The 19,278-nt window shown below is 34.5% G+C and overlaps 1 protein-coding gene and 1 non-coding gene across 4 annotated transcripts in view; both read left to right on the top strand.

The window, feature by feature from the left end:
- TRPC1 (transient receptor potential cation channel subfamily C member 1) overlaps positions 1–19,278 on the top strand; it is a 77,825-nt gene that overhangs the window by 40,460 nt on the left and 18,087 nt on the right. For all 3 annotated transcript variants that reach the window (XM_017523765.2, XM_017523766.2, XM_017523768.1), the window contains 3 exons: positions 6,640–6,771; positions 10,406–10,601; positions 14,279–14,615. In XM_017523765.2, the coding sequence (XP_017379254.1) occupies positions 6,640–6,771; positions 10,406–10,601; positions 14,279–14,615 (665 nt within the window). The remainder of the gene's footprint in view (positions 1–6,639; positions 6,772–10,405; positions 10,602–14,278; positions 14,616–19,278) is intronic.
- LOC119470431 lies at positions 9,044–9,175 on the top strand. The gene has a single exon (XR_005199333.1). It is a non-coding gene; the product is annotated as a small nucleolar RNA SNORA42/SNORA80 family (small nucleolar RNA).

The raw sequence follows: 19,278 nt of genomic DNA on the forward strand, positions 1-19,278 counted from the left end.
TGCACCACCATGCCTAGCTAATTTTTGTTTTTTTCTATAGATGGGCTTTTGCCATGTTGCCCAGGCTGGTCTTCAACTCCTGGACTTGAGCAGTTCACCTGCTGGCCTCCCAAAATGCTAGGATTATAGGCATAAGCCACTGTGCCTAGCAGCTTCAGATTTATACTAGCTTAATACCAATAACATATAAAAATGTTACTTCAATACATTTGTATTTTCTTTCCTTTCTCATAATGATATTTTTGTTATATGTATTGTATCTATTAATACTACTAACCCAAGAAAACATTGTTATTACTTTACCATCTCTAGTCATTTCCTTAGCTCATTACAACTTTGGCTGCACCTACCTACTATATGCTGTTATTGGAAAATATTTACACCAAATGTAAATAGAAATATGTTATATTTCTATATGTTATAGGCCAAACATTACTTTTTAGTCTATAAATATTCTATATAATTGCTTTTTAAATCAGTTAAGATACAAAAGAAGAAAAAAATATATTTATAATTCCTTTTGTATTAATGCTCTATATGGAAATTTGAAAAACATACATGAGTTTAAAGGGAAAAAACATGATTTATCTTATAGTTACATAATTACATTTACTGTGTTGCTTGTTTGTGTGCATTAGAATTTCTATCTGGAATCACTTGCTTTCAGCCTGACGAATGTGCTTTTGTATTTATTGTAAGGCAGTTCTGGTAGCAATGTATTCTGTCAGTTTTTGTTTTGCTAGTAAAGTTTTTATTATTCCTTTATTTTTGAACATTCACTTTGTTGGATTTAGGATTTATCATTAACAATTAAAATTTTTTTTTTGAGTACTTTGAATATGTTATCTCACTGCTTTCTGGCATCCGTTTCTACTGAGAAGTCAGCTGTTAATATTCAGATTCCCTTTTATGTAACCTATTATTTTTCTTTTGTTGCGTCCAAGATTTTGTCTTTGACTTTCTGCACTTTTATTATGATGTTTCCGTTTGTGGTTCTCTTTGCATTTATCCTACTTGGAGTTTTTTGAGCTTCCTGGATGTGTTGGTTGTTTTTCACGAAATTTGGGAAGTTGTTAGCTATTATTTTTTTGAATATTTTTCTTCTCCTTTTTCTTTTCTTCTCATGGTACTTCCATTATGAGTATGTTTTATGCTTAATGGTGTTCTGCATCTCTCTTAGGCTCTGCTCATTTTTCTTTGTTATTTCTTCTCTTTGTTCTTTAGCTTTCATAATCTGTATCAATATATCTTCAAGTTTGCTAATTCTTTCTTCTGCCAGTTCACAGCTACTGTTGAGCCCTGGGTTTTCCAGGGCTGCCATAATGAGATACTCTAAAGTAGCTTGAAAAACAAATTTTGTGGCTGGGCACAGCGGCTAGCACTTGTAATCCCAGCACTTCGGGAGGCCAAGTGGGAGGATCACTTGAGCTCAGGAGTTTGAGACCAGCCTGGCCAACATGGTGAAACTAAAAATACAAAAAGATTAGCTGGGTGTGGTGGCACACACCTGTAGTCCCAGCTACTCAGGCAGCTGAGGCAGAAGAATCGCTTGAACCCTGGAGGCAGAGGCTCAGCAAGCTGAGATCGTGCCGCTTTACTCCAGCCAGGGCAGCAGAGTGTGATTCCATCTCAATAAAAAACAAACAAATTTTGTTTTGCTTTACAGTTTTGAAACCTAGACGTCAGCAATGAAGATATTGCCAAGGTTGATTTCTTATGAGGATCGTGAAGGAAGGAGCTGTTCTAGGCCTCTCTCCTTTGCTTGTAGATAGCTTCTTCATTTTCACATGGCATTCTCCCCATTTGCATGCCTGTCTCCAAATTTCCCTCTTTTGGAAAGCCACTAGTCATATTAGATTTAGACCCACCTTGATGTTCTCATTGTGTTTTAATTTCCTTTTTAAGGACTCCATTTCCAAATAGTTATATTTTGATGTAATGGTGGACAGAACTTCAGCATATGAAACTTGGAGGGATACAGTTCAACCCATAGCAAGCCTCTCTAGTGAATTTCTAATTTCAGTCATTGTATTTTTTAATTCCATAATTTCCATTGTATTCTTTTTCATTATTTCTCCATTTATGGACATTCTCCATTTGATGTGGCATTGTCCTCTTACCCTGCTTACTTCCACAATCATGCTGTCCTTTTAGTACTGAGAGCATATTTATAATGGCTAGTTTGAAGCTTTTTCTTTTAAATCTGACATCTGGTTACTCTGCAGGCAGATTTTTCTCTCCTGGGGCATGGGTCATGGATTTCCATCTGACATCTGGTCACTCTACAGGCATTTTGTTGTTGTTTTCTGGGAGTATGGATCATACTTTTCCATTTCTTTGCATGTCCCTTAATTTTTTTGTTGGAAACTGGGCATTCTAGATAATATGGTAGCAACTCTGTGTGCTATTCCCCACCCACCCCCTTTCCTGGGGCTTGTTATTGTTACTTATTTTTTTAGTTATGGATTGGATTATTTTAATGAAGTCTATCCCCTCACCCCATAGTGATAAACCTCTAATGTTGCTTCTCAGGGAGGGAGCTTTTCCTTAAATATCTAGTATTTCTTTGTTTGAAAACAATTTCGTATGTATTGTAGCAACTCTGCATACTTTTTTCCTAAGTTTTGTTGTTTTTTACATTACTTGCCTAGCCTACAGAATTTGTCTCCTTGTAGTGTACATTTATTGATGTCTGCTTTGTTTGTGTTTTATTCTCATTTTTATTGTTTAGCTTTGATTCCTAAGCACTCTTTCAGTGTCTACATACCTCGGCCAAAGACTTGGGCTGAGGTTGTACTAATGCACCTTGAGCCCATAAACTTTCTAGTGTCTGCTGATCAATCTGTGGGTTAGTTGGGGAATGCATTTGAAGTTGTGGGCATTTATTAATTTTTTTTTTTGGGGGGGGTCTTTTCACTTTGCCAACTCTCTGATGTTCCCCACACATAACTAATTTTCTAGTTAAGAAAGGAATTTGTGGAGACCTTATGTGAATCCATTTATGGCTTTCTCATTTCTAAGTTCTCCCTGTTAAGTTTCTGGTTGATCCACTGCTTGCTTCAACTTGGTTTGCAACCTCAGTCTTACAAAACCGCAGGTTTTCTCTGTCCGTTTCCACCAAGTCCATCACTTTCAGCCAGTGGAGCTATAGGCTTTTGCCTCCCATTAAATTGATTTTGGCACCCTGGCATAAAACTACAAGTACACCAGTTACAGGCTGACAAAACTAGAAACCTCATTGACTGAACGGAGGCAGAGGTGATGGAGGCAGTTAGGCAAGGCCATTCTTGCCTGAAGTACTGGCAGGCTTTTGTTTGTTTGTTTGTTTTTGAGACAGTCTCCCTCTGACACTAGGCCGGAGTGCAGTGAGGCAATCTTGGCTCACTGCAACTTCCCTCCGGCTCACTGCAACCTCCCTCCGGCTCACTGCAACCTCCACCTCACTGCATCCTCGGGCTCACTGCAACCTTCGGTTCACTGCGACCTCTGCCTCACAGTTCAAGTGATTCTTCCGCCTCAGCTTCCGGAGTAGCTGGGACTACAAGCACGCACCACCACGCCCGGCTAATTTTTGTATTTTTTAGTAGAGACGGGGTTTCACCATGTTGATTAGAATGGTCTCGATCTCTTGACTTCGTGATCCACCTGCCTCGGCCTCCCAAAGTGCTGGATTATAGGCGTGAACCGCCGTGCCCGTCCAGCGCTGGCAATTTTTTAACAATCAACAATTCTCAATAAACAGTTTCCAGTGGGCTGAAATGGTTAGTCTTTTTGGATAATTTTGTTCAGTTTTATGTATTTTTTTGTGGAGGGGAATTATTGATCTTTTCATACTATTATTTTAATGGTGTTGTGAGTACCAAAATTGATAGATCTTATGAAGGAAGTGGTTTCATTATTTGTCAGAAATGCTTTCCACATAATGGCGTTTCATTATAAGTCTGATACAAATAGTTACCAACCTCTTCTTTCCACTATTATTGGAAGTTACTCTTCCTGTGCCTTTTGTGATTAATCCTTACTATATCTTGAGACACGATAAAGTAGAATAATACAAAAGTCTATTTTTGAAACTGTGTGATAAAATTAATTGATGTAGACATATTGTTGGAAACAGAAGGATAAGTTGCATAATTACATATTTTTGTCTCAGTTTTTTGATATTATAGTATAGGCAAATATCTCTTCAGAAATCCTTAATATACTTATTAATTGAATAGATCATAACTGAATTTCATGAATTTGGCTTTCTTAAAAATGCATTATACGGGATTACTTTTGTATCTAAGTAAGACATTAAACCTATAAGCTAAATAAGGAATATATCAATAAATTTGTTTAAATGAAGATTTGGAATGTCCACATAGAAAATTTTATTACAAACAAAGTAGAAAGATAAACAACAAACTAGATTAAAAGTATTTAAATCCCCTGTAATCTCATCACTTTGGGAGGCCAGTGTGGGTGGATCACTTGAGTCCAGGAGTTTAAGACCAGTTTGGGCAACATGGTGAAACCCAGTCTCTACTAAAAGTACAAAAATTAGCTGGATGTGGTGGCATGCACCTAATATCCCAGCTACTGGAGGTTACAGTGAGCAGAGATTGTGCCTCTGTGTTCCAGCCTGGGTAACTGAGTGAGAGTCTGACTTAAAAAAAAAAAAAGTATTCGAATCACTTGATTTGACAATGGGCTAATTTTTTGATATGTAGAGATCTTATAAATTGACTAAAAGAAAGATAAATAATCATTAAAAAAATGGGCCAAAGAATATGAACAGGCAGTATAAATGAATATTAAGATGAAAAGATGCTCAGGCATCTAAAGAAATTTATTTTAAACCGCTTATAAAATTCTGTTTTCTATTAGATTGAAAGAGTTGGTAATACCCAGTATTAATTAAGCTGTTAGAGAAAATGAGCTCTGCTTGTTTTTATTGCTTTGGAAACATTTATCAGAATTTAAAATACAACTGCCATATTCCCTAGAAATTCAAAGTGCATAAAAGATATGCAAACTAAAGAATATCCATTGCTGTGTTTTTTTTATAGCAGAAAAAATTTAGAAGCAACCCAATTGTTTATTGATGGAGAGCTTATAGACCTCCGTCCAGTTGTATGAGATGGATCTGTATGTGGTAACATAGGAAGACGTTCATGATATGTTACATTTTTTAAAAAGCAAGCTGTTCCTTTATATATATTATGTCTGATTATGTTCTTATGTGAATAGAAAATATCAGGAAGGATATGCACAGTTCTCTGTAAAATGACTAGTTTTGAGGATTGCAGTTTGGAGGTGATGGGAGGATGAGGATTCTGGAGTATCATTTTCCAAACTGCTTACTTTATGTTTTATAATAAGCATGTATTTATAGTAAAAGAAAAATATGCATTATATATTATCTACTAAATGTGAAAATTAAGAATTATATTTATATATTTATAAATGAAGAACTATAGTAAAATTTTTCTGGTTTGTTTTCTCTTTAGGTATGGAAATATGACTATTAATTTATAGATGGCAAATGGAGTGTTTTCCCATTAGCTAGGGATTGTGCATAAGTAAATGATTTCACTCTTAAGATTTGAAACATCTTTGAAACTCATAACCTGGATGAATGAACAATGTATTATATATTTTGAGCATATTAAAGTATTTTTATGGGCTGGGTGTGGTGGCTTACACCTGTAATCCCAGCACTTTGGGAAGCTGAGGTGAGCAGATCATGAGGTCAGGAGATTGAGACCATCCTGGCCAACATGGTGAAACCTCATCTCTTCTAAAAATACAAAAATTAGCTGGGCATGGTGGTGCGTGCCTGTAATCCCAGCTACTCTGGAGGCTGAGACAGGAGAATCACTTGAACCAGAGAGTTGGAGGTTGCAGTGAGCCAAGATTGCACCATTGCACTTTAGCCTGGTGACAGAGCAAGACCAAGACTCCAACTCAAAAAAAAAAAAAAAGTATTTTTATTACTGAGAAAGAAAAAATTTATTAGTCATCAAATCCACATCATATTAAAAATTTATGTTATTCGTATATTTTATTTAAAATTATGTTAGGTTCAAACCAGGCACGGTGGCTTGCACCTGTAATCCCAGCACTTTGGGAGGCCAAGGTGGGAGAATTACTTGAGGCCAGGAGTTTGAGACTAGCCTGGGCAACATAGCAAGATCCTGTCTCTATAAAAAGCTTAAAAATTAGCCTGGTGTAGTGGCATGCACCTGTAATTGCAAGGCTGAAGTGGGAGGATTCCTTGGCCTAGGTGTTCCAGGCTGCAGCAAGCTGTGATCACTCCACTGCACTCTGACAGGGCGAGACCCTGTCTCTTAAAAAAAAAAAGTTGGTCCAGAAATACTAATTTAATCAAGCTGGATTAAACAAGGGCATTTTGAATGTCTGAAAAGAGATAGTAAAACAATTTTCTAAAAAGCAGTGGATAGCAAGGTTTTCAATATTTATATCTCAAAATATTTAAGTTTTTTTATGGAAGTTAACTTGTAATAAATATATCTGTAGTTTTTCTTTCTTTTAATTTTATAATACTTAAGTATACATTTTTGAAAATTATAGATTAAAATACTAATTATATGTGTATAAGTTTATTTTACATTATGGAATCCAATTTTATCACAGGTTTCGTCTTGATATATATCGATGTTTGGCCAGTCCAGCTCTAATAATGTTAACAGAGGAGGATCCAATTCTGAGAGCATTTGAACTTAGTGCTGATTTAAAAGAACTAAGTCTTGTGGAGGTGGAATTCAGGTGGGAGTGAATGCAAATCATAAATTATATAATGTCTTTTGTTTCAGATCTTCCACTTCAGTTTCTTTATTACCCAAATAATAATTTGTATGTATTTACATTTGATCCAAGAAGACTGCATCTTGTTACCTCTTAGTTGACAACAGACCCTGCTCTCCCTCAAAGGAACAGACTCTGGTGCTGCTTACATCATTCCTTCCACCTCTGCCCTCTGCCACCCTTTAACCACCCTTAATCTCTTCCCTACTTTTCAACCTAACCAAAGGCATTGCAGAGCAGTGTGGAATACAGTAGGAGTTACAGCCTAAAGCAAGATCAAATTTATTTGTAGTTGCTCTCTCTCACACGTCTCCTCATTGTCAGATTGTGTAATCATCCTTGGGTAATGATCTTTCAGATCTTTCGAAAGCATATGGAATGCTTTCTTTAAGTCAAGTACATTCCACACAGACATCCCTTTTCACTGTTTGTTCAGATTTTCTGATAAGAGAAATATATATGTAATAAATGTACACATAAAAATAAAGTACAACTAATTAAGAGGGATAAACACCCAGCCTGAGTTTTCTTCTGAAATGAAGATTAAGTGTAATTTTGGCATTTGGCATCCCAAAGAAACACTCCTATTATTTTCCTTTAGGGGAGTAAGTTGAAAAAAGAAAAAAAAGGCTTTGGAATTAGCAGCTTATGAAACTACTAATGTAAACATTTAAAAAAAGTTCTTAGAAAACTACTTTTATTAATAGTAGAGTTGAGAGAAAGCCTTGAGATTTTCCTTTACGGAAAAGCATCCCTCGTGCCCTCTGAAGAAGGAGGAATTGATTATAATTTTTTACTAGTGCCTGTTGCAAAGTTTCTATGAAAAAAAAAAAAAGGCTTTGGAATAGCAGCTTATGAAACTACTAATGTAAACATTTAAAAAAAGTTCTTAGAAAACTACTTTTATTAATAGTAGAGTTGAGAGAAAGCCTTGAGATTTTCCTTTACGGAAAAGCATCCCTCGTGCCCTCTGAAGAAGGAGGAATTGATTATAATTTTTTACTAGTGCCTGTTGCAAAGTTTCTATGAAAAAAAAAAAAAGGCTTTGGAATAGCAGCTTATGAAACTACTAATGTAAACATTTAAAAAAAGTTCTTAGAAAACTACTTTTATTAATAGTAGAGTTGAGAGAAAGCCTTGAGATTTTCCTTTATGGAAAAGCATCCCTCGTGCCCTCTGAAGAAGGAGGAATTGATTATAATTTTTTACTAGTGCCTGTTGCAAAGTTTCTACTGAGGACCTATAACTCTTCCTGCCTTTTCTTTCCTATTCAGCTGCTGTTAGAGCCCCATGTCTTGTGTGACACTCTTTCAGTGACTTGACAAAATTGGGAAAGTTCAAACTTCTACTTACTGGAAGGGCAATAAGAAACCTGAGTTTTCTTTAGCTTTAACAGCAGTACTTAATGTGTGCTTCATAGGCCTGAGTTCCAGAAACTAGAAAGAGACCTCCTTATGTTTTCAAGTTTGGAACTACTGTCTTTTAACTTGGATAATTTAAATTTTGTTTAAACTTGATATGACATAAAGTATGTACTTTGATGAACACACAAAACGTGGTTCAAATGTAACTTGTTGCTACTTTTAGCTTTATCAGTACATGAGGCTGTTAAATTATTCTGTTTAAATATGAAGAACTTCCTATTGTAACCTCATAATATGAGTTCTGAGTTATCATATAAAACAAAATTTATTCAACTCCTTTCAAACATGATTTGAAGCAACTGCTATGATTATATAATCATAAAATAATGAAGTTAGATTTGGAAGTGATCATAGAACCCATTTACTTCAATCCAGTGTTTTATAGACAGGGGAAGAGATTTATAAATGCTAGATTTTTACTAATAGCAGCATCCAATTAGGAACAGAGTTAAAACTGAAAGTAGGAGCAAAGTTATAACTAGAATATGGGACTTCTTGCTTGTGGTTCTCTCTATTTCCATCTAAACTGTACAGCCACTTACTTGTTTTTAGTAATCTATTAGAAATAAAGCAAATTAGATTAATAAAATGTATTAATTTCACTTTCGAGTCTCATAGTCCATCAAATGTTTATCCAAAGACGGAATATATTTGTAATAATATATACTTTTGATAAACATTCCCATCTGCCAGTTAGATTCCTAAATCAAGAAGCAGGGAGTGCCTAATTTGTTAAATAAATCCAATTACTTATTCTCAGGTAGTTTTGACTACATAGAAAGTCCAGATAATTAATGAGAGAAATTATGGCAAAGAAGCTTTTATTCTTCCCGTCCCCCTGGGCCTGTCATAGTAACCCATGCCAGAGCAAACTGTGTCCCCAAACCATTGCCTGGCCTCTGTGCCTGTAGCCTGCTGGCGCTGAAGTGGGTTGCACAGTGGAAAAAAAAGAAGAAGTTTTTATCCTTTAAGTTATATTTTTATTTAGCCAGTTCATGGAAAACCCCATTACATAGAAAGACTAACCAGTGGGAAATCTTTCTGTTTCCCGTTCCTTTCTGTTTGGGAAAACAACTGAATAAAAACATAATTTTCTGAAGCCCAACATCAGGGACTCATAATTATTTATTTCTGACTTTATTCTTAAATTATTATTAAGCTTAGACATATAGTTAATGTATTTGGTTTTTTTTTTGTTTTTGTTTTTGTTTTTTGAGATGGAGTCTCGCTCTGTCTTCCAGACTGGTGTGTAGTGGCGCCATCTCAGTCACTGCAACCTCTGCCTCCTGGGTTCAAGCAGTTCTCCCTGCCTCAGCCTCCCAAGTAGCTGGGATTACAGGCACCTGCCACCATCCCTGGCTAATTTATTGTTTTTTAGTAGAGACAGGGTTTTGCCATGTTGGCCAGGCCAGTCTTAAACTTCTGACCTCAGGTGATTCACCCAACTTGGCCTCCCAAAGTGCTGAGATTACAGACGTGAGCCACCACGCCCAGCTGTAATTGATACTTTTAAAAGAATTATATACTAAAACTTCTTCATTTCTCATAATTTAGTTTAGGCCTGCCGTTTATAAGCAATTCAACCCTAAGATCCAAGGAATAGGGATTCTGAAAGAGAGTTTTTTATTAGGTGCATTTTAATATGTTCCTTTCTAATTTGAACATTCAAATTAGCACTTTAAAAATGCTATTTTAATATTAGAAGTAACATAAACATATAGACTAGACTATTATTGAAAAAGATCTAGTTAAAAATTTTATGATAATATTGATTGGATAGCATTAAGATATTATGTCTGTTGTTAAGGTAAGATAATAAAAGGAAGTTTAAGCCAAGCTTACAGAGAATAAGGGAAAATGAATTAAGTGAAGAACTGGTTGACAAATATTATTAGAATTTTTAGGAAAACGTTGGTATATATAAGTGAACACTGTACTCATCTAAGATTATTAGTATGAACACAGGGAACACAATTGTGTTATGGTTTTCCCCAAAGCTGTGGAAAATTTGTGCACTAGTAGTTTCCTTTGATTATCCACAGAAAATGACTTCAGATTTTGTGTAATACTGTCAGAATTAAAATATTGCTGAGTAAAAACATTTTTAGTGAATACAGCTTAATTGGAAGACGGAAATAACATTTCTGATAACAGAATGCTGCATTTTGTAGGAATGATTATGAGGAGCTGGCCCGGCAATGTAAAATGTTTGCTAAGGATTTACTTGCACAGGCCCGGAATTCCCGTGAATTGGAAGTTATTCTAAACCATACATCTAGTGATGAGCCTCTTGACAAACGGGGATTATTAGAAGAAAGAATGAATTTAAGTCGTCTAAAACTTGCTATCAAATATAACCAAAAAGAGGTATGAGGCTTTCCGTAATATATGTAAATTATTTTCTCTACAGTAGTCTAGTGGCTCAGAGCAAAGGCTTTGGAGCATCTCATCTGGGTTGAGATCCTGGTTCTGCTTCCTAAAAATTGTGGGTCTTGGGATGGTTATTGAATCTGTTTGGGCTTTTGTTTTAATAATTATTTAAGAATATATACTTAAAGGGTTTAGCACAGTGAGTATTAGCACTAGGCAAGTATGCTATAAATGGTAGTTTCTATTATTTTTAGTAACATTGATTATAATTATAACATGGATGTTGATTTAATGTTTTTGTTAAATAGTTGCCACATAGGTAAGATTCTTTGTAGCAGAAACAAACTTTATAATGAAGTTTCCATCTTGTGTTTTGTCTGTAGCAGGTTCGTTTTTATTGATCTGGTTATAAATAACCCCTTCTATAGTAATAGTGATTTCTATTTAAAAATAAAGTGTCAGATAATATATTTCCTGATTCTTCTTATTTATAATTCATTGTGAAACTCAAAAGTGGAGAGGTACATGGTATGATAACTATGTTGAATCTGACTTTTCTGGCATCATCCCTTTTTATTAAGAGAAATGCCCATTTCTACTCCCCATGCATACATATACACATGATCTAGGAACTTAAATCAGGAAGATATGCATTTTAAATTTCATTTTTGATGTAATTAACTAAACAGTGATATTCATATGTAGCTAATAATATCTAATTGATAGTATGGGTGGGATATTGGTAAATGGTACCTATAAGGTATAACTTCTAAGACTCATTATTTTCATTATTAACATAGATGTTTAAATAAAACTTGCTTATCAAATTTTTACTGTTACAGAAATGAGGCCTGAAATACATAATGACAGAAGGCAAGATACAGGACCTTTGGTGCTACGGGCAGAATTTTTTCTTATCTTGGTTAAAAATTTGACCCTCAAAAAGCTATTAGGAAACTGATGGAGGAATTGATGGAGGATGTTTATTGGTTAACATATTTACCTCTATGTTCCACAACCTAAAATGGACATGAAATACTAGAAAAGGATAGAGAAAAGGGATTACAAGGTATAAAGTCAATTAAAGTGATTTTTTAAAAAAAACCTCAAAGAAAGGTATAAAGAACTAAACTTATCCTGGTTAGGAAAAAAAAAATCTAAGAGGCAATTTTCTAATGATATCTATATCACTGAAGGACTCACAGAGTGGAGTCAAAATAGAACCAAATGTACCATTCTAAAGCAGATGAAAGAAAAGAAAACAAGAAGTAATAGTAATATTTGTTAGTTGACAGGAAGATCATTTGTGATTTTGAAAATGAGTGAAAATGTAGTTTTTAAAACTAGATTTCTAAATATGATCAATGGGGAAAATATTTTCTTAAATAGTTGGTAAGCTTTGTCTAGGTTATCAATCTTGAATAGCAAACTACCCTGTACCTAGTGGTCATAGTTATTTTATAATAATTTCATAATCATTTTATTATGCTCTTGAATTCTCAGGTCAGGAATTAGGAAAGGGCATGGCAATCATGATTTGTTTCTGCTTCTCCATGTCTGGGAACTCAGCTGGAGATAAATGACAGGGTTATAATCAGATGGAGGCTTCTCCACTCACATGTCTGGTGTAAGAACAGCAGCTGAGGACTCAAGGACAGGGAGCTCTGAGTGAGCTGGGTGCTCAGATGGATGAGTCCACAGAAGGTGGGGCTCCTCAGAACTCACAACAGGAACCATGGAGAGTCATGGGCAGACTTTGAGGGTGTGGACTGAGAAGCCTCTGCAGGCTGACTGGGGTACATACATGTGACCTCTATATGTAGCCTGGGCTTCCTGACAGCATGGTGGCCTCAGGGTGGCTTTTTACATGGCAGTACCTGGCTCAAAGAGTGGGTGTTCCAGTGAACAAAGTAGAAGATGCATTGCCTTTTAGGACCTACCTTCAGAAGTCTCATAGCATCACTTCTGTTAGAATCTACTAGTTAAGTCAATCATAAGGCTGTTGAATTCAAGAGCAGGAAATTTTGACCTCCCCCTTCCCCACCTTTTGATGATAAGAAGACTGTGTATCCATATTTCACTGCAATAGAACATTTCTAGTTAAACTTTTTGTTCCAAATACATATTTAACATTACTGTTGATTAAATTATCATTATATAGATATTTGAGATAATTAACTAAACAATTTTAAATTGTTTAAAATTTAATAGCAAGGATAGCAAGGACAGTAATCAGACCTGAGATTGCTTTGCTACTTGGAGGAAAAGTGAAACTACTAAATTTGGGATGTCACTAAACATCCTTTTGGTGAGAGGAAAAGCTGTTTCTCTCTCAGGCATTCCACCTTGAGGGACAAATTAAGATTTCTCAAGAACATTGGAATCTGAGGATAAGAGTAAAGAATGAAGTAAGACTTTATTGCCAAAAATAAATCTTTGCATATAACATATACACACTTTCCCATATACTTTAAAGTCTCTTTCAATTAACACCTAATACAGTGCCTACACATCATTTCATTCATGTGGATTCAACATAGTACTTGCTATGAAGAATATTCAAGTTTTGCTTATTTGGAACTTTGTAGAATTTTTCTTCCAAATATTGTTGATCCATTGTTGGTTTAATCTACAGATGTAGGACCCACAGATACAGAGGGCCGACTGTATAGTATATTAGAAATTTTATTGAAAGGACAATAAACAGCAATAAAACTCTGTCCAATTCTTTTTTTCACTTCAGTATTAATTCTATAAATTATATTCTATTTCGGGATAAATCATTTTAAAACAAGGTTGACTAAATATTATTGTGGATTACCTGAATAATATCATTTTATAATAATTTCAAACCTGATGACATGAGTATATATAGAATTATCTGGACCCTTAAGTTGTACTTCACAACATGAGCATTATATTGGAAAAATATTGCCTATGAAATTTGTCAAGTAAGATTTGTAAACTTTGGTAAATTAATTTCTGTACCTGAACTGACATTTTTCTTGTATTTGGGAATATTTTTCCTTTTCTTCTCACATGAAATTTTAAAAAACCTGCAGTGTTTTCTTGGAACAAGAATAGGTCTAATATATTTAGCTTGTTATTGTTTTTGCTATCTTGGCATCTTGGCTTCTTGTAACTAAAATCAATAGTTTCTCTAGACTGAAGATGTCCAATATTAGTAGTATCTTTTTCTGTGGATTGTGCATGTTAACTTTGAAGTTTCATAACCATTATTATAAGAGTTTCTATATTAAACATAAAATGGCTAAGTAGGTTAATAATAATAGTTAATACTTAGAGTGCATGCTATGAACCAGGCACTATTCTAAGGGCATTACCTTTAATCTTCACAACTTTATGAGTAGATACTATTATTATTCCCATTTTTCAGATGGGAGGTTGAGGCTTAGAGAAATTTAAAAACTTGGTAAAGGTCATTTACTAAGTGGCAGAGCCCAGATTTGAATCTGAGTAATCTGGCTCCATAGTCTATCCTCTTAACCTCCGCATGCTTGTATTACTTGTTCGAAAAGTGGGGGAAAATCGTGTTCAATGTGTAGAATTGATTTTTAAACTCTTATTCAGTAAACTTTGAGTATCAATCAGTATTTAAAGGTTTCCTTTGGTTGTTTTTCTTTTTAATGTGTGTGTATGTTTGTTCTTTTCAGTTTGTCTCCCAGTCTAACTGCCAGCAGTTCCTGAACACCGTTTGGTTTGGACAGATGTCAGGTTACCGACGTAAGCCCACCTGTAAGAAGATAATGACTGTTTTGACAGTAGGCATCTTTTGGCCAGTTTTGTCACTTTGTTATTTGATAGCTCCCAAATCTCAGTTTGGCAGAATCATTCACACACCTTTTATGAAATTTATCATTCATGGAGCATCTTATTTCACATTCCTCCTGTTGCTTAATCTATACTCTCTTGTCTACAATGAGGATAAGAAAAACACAATGGGGCCAGCCCTTGAAAGAATAGACTACCTTCTTATACTGTGGATTATTGGTAAGTATCAAGTTAGTTTGAAAGGTTTTGCCTTTATATAGCCCACTAGTTCTTTCTTGCTTGATGATATTTTGAATATTGAGTTCAATTTGCAATTTTACGCTGTCCACACCAAAAGAATTTGAACGCTTCCATGATCACTGAATACTTAAGATAAATGTTTCTGAACTTGATGATAAGGAAGCATATCTCTTATTTAATAGTTCTTAAATACATGGAATTTTAAAATTATTTATTTTCAGACTCTTTAGTTATTCATGATTATAAAACAGGAAAAGAACTTCTAACATGTGAGTGCTTTTTTGGTGTAAGGATATGAACTTAGGTATTTTGAAACAATCTATTTTATACTGTTCTGCATTTTAAAAGTTAACTATTCTACTTCACTTATAGCATTAGTTTTCCTTTTAAGAACCTATGAACTTTTGCAGTTACATATTGCTTTATCTCTATTTTAGAAACGTTATTTAAATTTTGATTTAAAGGAGTCCCTGGTGACTCATTCCATAAATTATTTCTTTGTAGTGATAGCCAGATCTCTTTAGAAATGATAGTTTTTAAAAAAGTATAAGACATTTTATTTCTGAAAATTATTTTTATAAGTATTACACTGTATAATATATATCTTAAATTACCTTCTACAGTTTTTACTCATCTTGCCCTTTGTGTGTCAGGGTGTGTGTGGAGACTTGAGGTGAATCACATTATCTGTTTATGGCATTTTAAAGATATTTTCTTTATTTCCCTCTGTATCTTCTACCTTGTGCTTAACCTCACCACTTCCCATCTGTCCATCTACTATTTGCTGTAGAGTAAAAGGATATTAAAGTTTAGTCAGATCTATGGCACAAAGTATTGATTGTATTTATCTTTTAACTAATACATTCCTGATTGTTTCAATTATTAAATACTATGTTAAGAGGTATTTCACAATGTTCAATTTTAGTTCTTCTTTAGCTATACAAATGCTTTTTATATTTTAGAATGCTTATTTGACAATCAGTTAATTTCAGGTAGCTTGATTCTAATTAGAGTTTTGCTTTTAACAGTCTTCAATCCATGATGCATTAATGTTTAAAATTAGAGTAAAAATAATGCACATCTAAACTGTGGGTTAAAGAGAGTTCAATAATTCCTTCTTGTTAATATTTTTGTTTCCTATAGTTTTGCTCTTATGTAAAATTTAATATTCTAATTTAAGGAAATAATTTAAACTTTACCATGTGTGGTTTTATATTGGATTGTGTAATTCTTTTCAATGTGAAATGTGTTTGTATTGCTATTTGAGTAGTTTAAAAAATATTAGTTTGAAAAGAATCTGTAAGAAGCACTTTCCCTATATTCATTTAAACTATTTCTGATTGTTATATAGTCCTTAGTCTTAAACAACTGAAATTGTATGTCATTTATCTATAACATATTGTTTAAGTAGTAGTAAGAAAGAATATTTTCTGTATTTTGTTAGATTCAATTTACCCAAGTCTGTATAAGAATCTAATTAGAGTTTGTATGTCTTAGCAGTAAGTAAAAGCTCACTGAACTAAAATAGTCACACCACTCTTTGAATCGCATAAATAGTACAGCTGTCCTCGATTTTTCAAAATAATGGTAAAATTATGGTTCTTCTCTTTTAAGAATGATGACCTTGTTTTTAATGATACTACATGTATACATGCATGCACCCCCTTACACACATAATATGATTAATTTTCTAACCATATTCTACCTTACTAGAAGAATGCATGTTCATTAAGCCAGTAAAATTCCTGGAAGTATTTTGCTTTCCTCAGCACAGCTTCTGCTTTGAAGCAGTTTGATCTGAATAAACCTTGCCAAGGAAGTCTTCTTAAGCCTTTTAGCTAATTAGGTCACTCTGGGCTTTTTTCAGGGTGTAGATCCAAACCTGCTGTAAGTGAGCATGGAGGAGGAGTATTTTGCTCGCTTGCCTAAAGTCATTGCTTGGTTCAATTTATTATTTAAACCAATGAGCACAGTGACTTTTTACTCATCACGACCAATTTTTGTACATTTGTTTTGTTTGTTCTCATTAGCTTTTCAGAAAAAAAGTTGTGTTAGGTTATAAAAAGCAAGGTAGGTAAAAAGGGAATAATTTGTTGACGAATGCACAGAATATTAATGGTATACTTTTACTTAATTTTTTTGCTATTAAACATAATAGAATGGCTATTATAGAAATGTATTTTTTAAACTGTCATGTACCTACTTTGTCTAAGCACAAGCAAAAACAGATATGTCTCCTACATTCAGGGAACTTATGATCTAATAAAAGTCAAATAAAACCATCAGAAACATTGACTTGAGAATCACACAGATGAATGAAAAATAAAAAATGGACTAAGTGCTGTTGGTTAAAGGTAATAGTGTTAGGAGAGCAAGCATATTATAGGGGCATTTGCCCTAGTCAGGGAGGTTGGGAAACACTTTGAGGAAGTAATACATCTAAAGGATAAAGAGATGTCAACTGAGAGAATGTGGAGAGGAAACTACTCTAGGCTGAGGTAAAAGCACAGTCAGAAGCCCAGTGGCAAGAGAGAGAGTGGTACAAATAAGGGTGTGAGTAAAAGCTAACGTTACTGGAGCAAGGAGAACCAGGAGAGTTTGATTCAGGTTGAAGCTATAGAAACATATTGTACCAGACCATGCATTGCCTTGTAGGTCAGGTTAAGTAATTTTCACTTTATACTAAGAACAAGGGGAAACCATTGCCTGCTTGAAGTAGGCAAGTGACCTGATCAGTTTTGCCTTTCGAAAAGATCATTCTGTCTATAGTGTGGAGGATGGGCTGAGAGGATAGTGCTGTGGTAGGAGTAGGTGGAGGGAGACCAATATCGATGCTGTTGTACTAATCCAGATGAGAGCTGATGGCACCTTGGACTTAGGGTGATTGTGATAGAGAAAGAGAGAAGGGAACAGACTTGAGAGAGATTTATAATGTAAGACCTTTAGGACACGGAAATACATAGTATATGAGAGGTTATGTGGTGATCGCATTGCTTGGATTAGTTTCAACTTATTTTGTTCTTTTTGATCCAGCTTGGAAATGTGCAGTACATCAAGTGTATTAGCTTCATTTTTGTGGGGGTATTGCAGAGGAGCTGTGAAACTACCCAAGTGGTCTTCACTGTACTTTCATGTCTGTCTTTTTTGATCAACAGTTTTCATGCTGTAAGTTTTTGTTAAAAGCTTCTTTTAGGTTAAATATTGCATTTTACAGAAATAAACACATTTCTGTAAGCATCTTTCTTAGTGTGATGTTTTAATATTAATAGTAGTGTATCTAAAGTTTAAGGATTTTTGTTTGAAGATATTTCATAAATAAGGATTTGCACACATCAGGATCTAGGATTAGACAATAATGTTGTTTTCAAGAAAGTATGGTCATGGAGAATTTGTTTAATATGTTTCTGCTCCACAGCTCTGAGTGGTGGGTGAAGGTTGAGCATGAGAAATACTCAGAAAGCTTTTATACCTACTCCTTCCGCAAATAAAACAATATTTGAGTTAATAAATGTTAACTGCTAGACTATTTCATTTAGAATTTTTAGACAGTTTTCATCATTGATTTTAAGTAAAAATGTACTGAGGTGGAATTTTAAAAAATGTTTTCCCATCAGATCTGCAAATGTTTTAAAAACCTTTTTCTACATAATATTTGGGTACTGCATAATTAAGATGTTCTGAGCAGAGATTTTTAAGAATGTTTCTTGTGTTTCCCAGGGGAATTATTTTGCCTACTGATAAGCCAGAGAATGATTCTGAAGGGCCTAATTTGATCTCCACCCATGTGTGATGCCACACACTCTATTCTTTTGTTGCTCTATGTTCTCCCTGAAAATTACTTAATGAAGGAATGTACCATAAAATGATCCTGAATTATGTTATTGCAGTCTGGTACTCCTTAAAAATATATAGTTATAGAGGAACTTCTGGCCAAAAAAAGGGGAAAGTTTTTTTGTTTGTTTTCTTTGGATTTGATTTGTGTATATTTATTCATTTAGCAATATTTTTTAACACCTTGATTGTATCAGGTACTTTTCAGGACATTTGGAAACATTGGTAAATTAAACAAAGATTCTTACCCTTGAAGAGCTTACCCAAAGTGGGGGAAAGATAGTCAGTTAATAATAGACCTAAAAAGTAAATTATGTTCAGTGTTAGAAAAGAGATAAGTACTACAAAAGAAAGGTAAAAGCAGAGTTAGGAGAATTTGGAGTGGGGGACAATTTTAAAGTTGCAAAGAGCTTGCAATTTTAATTAGGGTAGTCAGGAAGGGTGGTGAGCAAGGACATGAAAATTGAAGTAGTCAAATGGATCTCTGGGTGAGGAGGGTTCAGCCAGAAAGAAGAGCCAATGTAAAGGCCCTGAGGCAGGAGTTGTGTGTTCAAAGAACAGCAAGGAAGGTAGGAGGCCAGCATGACTAGAATAGTACAGGGAAATATTAGTAGGAGATGAGGTCTGAGAAAATAGGTAATATGGAGCCTTGCAAGCCATAGTAAAGACTGGTTTTGATTCTGAGTAAAATGGGATTTAAGGGAGGGTGCAATGCCCACTATACACAATCAGCAGCAGTGGTTTTTGCATTCTCACTCAAAAAACACAATAGGCTGAAACCTGGTACTACGTTTACTTAAATTTGTAGAAG

This window comes from Cebus imitator, unplaced genomic scaffold (assembly GCF_001604975.1).
Source record: "Cebus imitator isolate Cc_AM_T3 unplaced genomic scaffold, Cebus_imitator-1.0 Scaffold30, whole genome shotgun sequence".
In the NCBI taxonomy this organism is placed as follows: domain Eukaryota; kingdom Metazoa; phylum Chordata; class Mammalia; order Primates; family Cebidae; genus Cebus; species Cebus imitator.